This window comes from Arachis stenosperma, chromosome 6, assembly GCF_014773155.1.
Source record: "Arachis stenosperma cultivar V10309 chromosome 6, arast.V10309.gnm1.PFL2, whole genome shotgun sequence".
NCBI classification, from domain to species: Eukaryota; Viridiplantae; Streptophyta; class Magnoliopsida; order Fabales; family Fabaceae; genus Arachis; species Arachis stenosperma.
In genome coordinates, this window is record NC_080382.1 from 142,186,818 (window position 1) to 142,193,677 (window position 6,860).

At 37.5% G+C, this 6,860-nt stretch overlaps 1 protein-coding gene across 1 annotated transcript; it reads right to left on the reverse strand.

The window, feature by feature from the left end:
• Nucleotides 1–412: 412 nt before the first annotated feature.
• On the reverse strand, nucleotides 413–2,281 carry LOC130934873 (protein FAR1-RELATED SEQUENCE 5-like). Its single transcript, XM_057864398.1, has 2 exons — nucleotides 1,422–2,281; nucleotides 413–1,331 (listed from the first exon to the last, which is right to left on the reverse strand). The coding sequence occupies exons 1-2, from the start codon at nucleotides 2,279–2,281 to the stop codon at nucleotides 413–415; spliced, it is 1,779 nt and encodes a 592-aa protein (XP_057720381.1).
• Between the last annotated feature and the right edge of the window lie 4,579 nt (nucleotides 2,282–6,860).

Consider the following 6,860-nt stretch of genomic DNA (forward strand, 5'->3'; position numbering starts at 1 on the left):
ACAAGAACGTCAAACCACAGAATTGTAAACACCAGCATACTGAAATGATAACGGATGGTATTGAGGCATGAACAATGCAGTGGCTTAGTAATGAGTGTGCACTCGGTAATGAGTATACACTTGTTAACATACAGCTCAATGGTAAACAAAAAAATAACACATCAAGAATCCCCTACGTGCATTAATTACTATGTTGATTTTCTAGATACCCACAGACTTATTTTCTGAATATTAGAGATAAAAAACATTGAGACACATAATAATGAAATAACTACTGCTGCTCCAGAACAGTTTTAATTTAGTTAAAGGACTTAAGTTGCATCAGTATTGAACCTATTTATAGAGTTAGTTTTATTGGTAACGTGTCATAGTAAAAAGTCCATGCAGGAATAAGTAACGTGGTAACCTTTGATCACTTGCGTTTCTTTGCCCCAGCAGGTGATTTATCGTTCCTTGATGAAGGTTGTGCGCCTCCGTTGGGGCATCTAGTCCTCCGGTGCCCTAGCTTCCCGCATGTGCTGCACTTTCTTTTGGTTTTCGGGGCAGACCCACATGCTTGACTCATCCGACCCGTGCCTTTTGTTCTAACACGAATCGGGTCCTTCACCCTGCAATCTTGTGCTGCTGTAATATCATCCGTTGATGGTCTGAGGCCGTTCTTTATTTCAAGGAAGAGAGCATCACTCAGAAGCTTATTTGAGTAAAGCTTGAAGTCTTCATCACTCATGCAAGCAACGCGCCCTAAACGCTTACATAGCTGGGAGAAAGCACCCAATCGTGTCCTATAGGTCACACTTCGGTCAGCAGTGTGTTGCTCAACACATTGGTTATGGACCTCCATTTTGGTTGCCTTAGACCACCTGCGCAGCACTAGGCTTTCAGGGATTTCCACTAAGTCAAGCCTAACACACACGGAAAGGATATGCACACAAGGAAGACCAAACGACTCCATACGCATGCAGGTGCAAGTAAATCTATTCGCGATAGGGTCCCTGTAAACCTTCCAATTCATCTCAGGACTTCGATACTTCTGGAGAGTGTATGCATGAGGGTTCTCAGTGTCATTAATTTCACATATTCTAACGCGAACACACCGTTTCAGGCTATCCCGGAATCTGAGAAACATTTCCCAGGTGAACATCGTCCACCCGGACTTTTCCAGCTCAACAAACTCTGTTTGTAGCACAGGTGTTCCGTACCATGAACGAAATTCTAGCTCGTCCTCGGTGTCACGCAGAAAATCCACACACCTTTGAAAATTTCTTACAAATTCTAACACCCCGTACCTGCTCTCGACAAACCTCCCTAGTTTGGCATGTAGTGACTCGCACCTAGATGTCGTCCGTACTCCAGCAAAAAATCTACCGCGGATGTATGCGGTGGCCCAAGTGTGCTTTTTGGTGTACAAGTCCTTAACTCACTCAACCTCCCTAATACCGCACTCGTTGACCATTGCCTCCCAATGCGCTTCGAACTCATCGATTTCCATATCTGCCAACATGCAGTGTCTAAACATTTGTGTGAATCTCGGGTCGCTTATGTTAGCAGTCGCATTCCTCAGCAGATGCCAGGCACACAACCGATGATGTGCATTAGGAAATACAGACTGGATTGCTATCCGCATGGCCGGGTCGCCATCCGTGATGACCGATTGCGGTGCCTTACCTTGCATGCATTCCATAAACTGGCGAAGAACCCAAATATATGACTCCTGCGATTCACATGAGACCATTGCTGTTCCAAATACGCATGTCTGGTTGTGGTGGTTTACTCCGAAAAAGACTACAACGGGTAGGTTGTACTTGTTGCGGCCATACGTAGCGTCGAATGCTAGCACATCGCCGAAAATCCCATAATCTTCCTGGCAACGACCGTCGCTCCAAAACAAGTTGCATAGGTGTTGCCCTGCCCCCAACTTGTAACGCCAAAACATTTTCCCATCCATGCCTGCCAGACCTTCCAAGTACCTAATAGTCGCACTTATATCTCCGCCTTGCAGACCTCTCTGTTTACGTATCTCATTATACATATCTTGCTTTGTGAATGTTACCAGATTAAAACCCCCTAGTTGTGCTGCGAAAGACTCATAAATCTTAGGTATGCTAATCCCAATCTCCCTCATGCTTGTTAGTTGAGCAACTTCTACCTCAGATATCTTCCTGTGTGACCGCAGATAATCAACAAGCTTCCCATACGCAAGTTCGTGGTTATGCTCCTCGACAAAACGCGAGACATACCACCTCCCACTACCGTCTTTCCTCTTTATCCTCATCTCCGCCATGCATCCGCATCGGGTAACTACCTTATGCTCCCTTTTGCGATCAACCTTTTCCAACCATTTCTTCTCTCGAAATCCTTGCCTATTACAAACAAAAGTGTACCGCACGATCTCTCCGGCAGTGTTTCTAACAGTCTTGCCTCACCGTGATGCAAAGCCCTTTAGTCGGCTGTAATTGTTATAGAAGCCGCCTGCCTCCTGAGGTGAAGAGAACTCCATTTCAAGAACATTTTCTGCTCGCAACCCATCCAAACCCAAAAATCCGGGCAACATTGAGGCCCCCCTTCCTTCCCAATCAGATAACTCAGCATCTTCCTCCACTCTCGTATCAAACATTGTGTCCTGAAAAATTAAGACAAACATTTCGCTAACAACTACATTAGGTGGAATGAATTCTGTTTAAATATTGCATATCCATGCATATTAACGCTCTTGCCCATCAAAGCCTTTCATTTTAAATTAGTTTCAAAGTTAATTTTGCAAATGCAATGTTCATAGGCACTGACATGGTTATTAATTCAACCCTGAAAACTTGACCTGAAAAACTCCTTTCAGGATTATAAAATCAATATAATTATAACATTGTCATGTTATAATTTAACATACAATTTACCCAACCATCATAATGGTTGGCCACAACAAGATCTTCATGCCAATCTATTTAATAAAGGATTTGCTTGTCAACGTTCATTGTCAGAGATGGAAGTAGTGCATTTTTTCTTTAAAATGTGAAAGTTCGATTTTGCAAACTTAACAAATACTACAGCCACGGCTAACTTAACATAAAAACACCAATCTAGCATTTCTTCAACGCATCAGACTCATAACATCATAATCACCATTCCCATCCAATTAGATCCCACTAACACACTATAAAAACAGAATGGCACGTATACCCATCGTACCTGTGGATTCGACCCACCACCGTTGCCCTCCATCCAGTAATCCGCAAGAGGCTCATTCCACATACACGCATCCTTCCAAAACTTGCTACTTGATGCCATTATTACCTAAAAGACAAACATGTCACACTATAACAAACAATAAACTAGGGATTGCACAAACTTCTTTGGCACTTACGTAGATAAAAAACCCTTTACTTTACCGACTCATCTACTATCCAACATGATTCCAACATCCTCACAGCCTCCACTTGCCAACTACAAACACAGACTTGCAAAAACACCACATGCATTACAACTACGTCACAAAGAACCAAACACATTCACCACTACCTCCTAACATTGCTACCAATACAGCTACAAACCAAGTTGTCACAAAATAAATACCGAAGGATTTTACACAAAAAAACGAATTGTATAAAGCATTCTTTGCAGCAGCAAATTCAGGGGTTTGTCACGGGATTAAGCAACAAACTCGGTAGATTCTACTTTTTTCACAACACAATTTATGCTCATACACCTAATGAGGTCGACAATGCGGTTAAACCAACATTAACACATCGCAGAAATTTTCAACAATATCATAAAATATTTATCAGAATTTTCAAGAACAACACCACTAGATTTCAGTAGTAAAAATTCCATTATTTCAATGACAGGTTAAACTTTCAAAAACAAAGTCACGATGGAAAAATTAAATTGAAAACAAAATGAAAATTGCCAGAATGAGTCTCAAAGGTGGACGGACTTACACAGGGCGATGGGAACACCACGTCTACTCACACCCTAAACCCTAGAACTTCAACTCAAACCAACAAATTAAGGCCACTATCATTTTGGCCAACACATTTAATTCTAATAACTTTCAACCGCAAAAACAGCATCCCTTTCAGCTAACACATAACATTACTTCAACAACGATAACATCATTCGGCTACAGATTCAATATAGGTTAATGAAATCGAAAATTAATTGAAAATAAATTAACATGGCTAAGGGACGCTTACTTGCTCGGATGACTAACGACGGCGATGGTAGATGAGAAACTAAACTGATGGGATAAGCAAAGTGACAACAACGACCACCACCCAACGGACCGGTTGCTGGTTTTGTCTGCTGGACCTTCCGGGAAAGCAACAGCAGGCAGGCAGCGACTGACCTTCAGAGCCTCACGCCCTACTGCGACGAGCTCCACCCACCACCGGTGACGAACGACCTCCACTCCAAATAACTATGTCCCCAGGTAAGACCTAACCAATCCGAGGACGCCGACACTATTTCCTCTAATATTTGCTCTTCTTAGGCCCACTACTGCCCCGCCAAAAACGTCAACCAAAAAACTCTAGCCCACTAACATTGTACATCGGCTGGCTCAGCTATAAATTGGCTTCATTTTTTCTTTCAACTGATGCCACCTACCTACCCCTATGGTGACTTTTAAATTTATTGTAGGGATATAATGGATATTCCATGAGATGCTACAAGACAAAATGTTAACCTTTAACCTGACCGTACATGGATCTTCAGAGTTCCAATAAAGGTGCCTGGACTATTTGAAAAATTTCCGTATATATATATATGATTTAGAGGCAGCTGGTTTCAAAATCGTCACTAAATTGGGAGATTTTGCAGCACAACATAAAACCTCCTCTATAACTGTCACTATTCAAATTAAATTGTCGCCGCCTTATGCTAGAATCATTGCAGTGTACCAGTAAGAGAGTTACTCAAAGGAAGCCGCCAAAAATATTTTTTTTATGGAAATAGAATGATTTATTTATTTGATTACATTTTAAATAAAAATAATAATTTTATAATATATCAAAATATAATTCTATAATTCATCAATCAAAAATAAAAAAAATTATATAAAAATAATTATAAAATTTTTATTGAAATACTCACTTTAAAAAAAAAATATCTATACTCACATCTAATTCTTTTTAGGTGAAAACTTAGGTATAGTCAACTTCATGTGAAGTTGATATCTAACAGCCGTTAAATAAAAATTTAATCAAATCAGTCGAATCATTTAACGATTTTTAGATATCAACTTCACATGAAATCGATTGAACTTGAATTTACACCTTCTTTTTATAACTATTAAATCCATCACGCGTCAAAAAATTTAGACAGACGTGTATTTTCGAATACTAACATAGGTATACTTTTATACAAATGAGATAACATAATAACATGATAAACGAGAGTTCCTCTTACGCATTGTTATTAATATATTTTTATTGTTTTGGTATTATAGTCCTAAGTATAGATACATTAAAATCCAACAATTAATCGACTTATAATAACCATTCTTTCTTGTGTCAATTAAATATATCAAAATTCAAAATCATGCAATGGATGGAGTACACTAACAAAACAGTCACGGTAAATCTTCGTACCTAAACAGTTATATATGCAATGAATATACTTGAATAGAATTTATATGAAGCGACAGAGATTCAGAGCATGAAGTCATAGTGTCCCACCGCTGACATGACATTGTCATTTCATAAATTTATATATGACGTCATCCCATGTGTCACACCCAACAATTCTTGGTCAACCACCATAAATTTATTTTTGATTTTTTTTCCTATTTTTTATTAATTTTCTTTTTAATTTGAGGCTTCAAAACAAATTACTTCTCCATAATCCAGCGGCGCCGACAGGTTTAATTTTTTCATCACTAATTAATAAACCCTCCTCCATCGTCCGACCTTCTAATGTGCAAAATGTATTTTAATTATTCATTTCGTGGTTCTTCAATTAAGGGAGTTATTATATAAATATTGCAACTTAATGCATTTGTATGTAGTTAATGGGATTATACTAATGTGTTTTTTTGTCGTTATATGATGCATGAAGCAAAGTATATATTGAAGTCATTGATATATGCTTGTTAACCAAGTTTGGTTACGACAAAGAGAGAGTAATTTTTGCATGAAAAGTTGGTATTTTTGGGATCATGGAGTGAGTTTTAAGATTGATCACGTGATGCTAAACTTATGGGTTATAGCCTAGGCTTGAAATTAAAATTCATTTCTGTTTTCAGAATTAATTAGCTTATCATCTTTAACTTATTAGAATCCTACATCTATATATATAAGCTAACCGAAAATATGGCTTATATTATATAGTATACTTGCTTTTATTCTTTATAGTTAGGGTTTAGGGTTAGAGATAATAAATTGTGCTTATCTTTCTCTCTATTATTAGTCACTATGAATTAGGTATATTTAGGAACATTTGCAAAAATGATTTTGGCGTCATTTTAGAATTGAGTATGTTTAATTTGATCTTCAATGGATGTGAGATTTATAATTTCATAAAAGGTTAAAAAAAAACAAGAAATGTATATGAATTTTCTGAACTCTTATATATATAATTATTTATTCATATGTGGTTTGTTCCTCCTATCAATAAAATTTTTTTATAAAATTAATTTTATCATATATGATATCAGAGTTTCTATAACTTAAAGACCTATAATTCGATTCTTGTTGATCCCAAAAAAAATAATTTAGCATAAGATAGAAAAAAATTACCTTTACAAAAATTCATATAAACCCAAAAAAAATTATTGTGTGAAAAAATATATTAGATATACAACAATTTATATACTTTCTATTAGCTTGATAAAAGTAGTTTCATGACAAGAACATTAAAAAACAATGGAA

What these genes read in the sequence shown, in the direction of transcription:
- LOC130934873 (XM_057864398.1), bottom strand. Translation starts at nt 2,281, where the DNA reads ATGGCGGAGATGAGGATAAAGAGGAAAGACGGTAGTGGGAGGTGGTAT. An exon ending in TGCGGTATTAGGGAGGTTGA is followed by an intron (nt 1,332 to 1,421) that starts GTGAGTTAAGGA and finishes GACGACATCTAG; the next exon opens with GTGCGAGTCACTACATGCCA.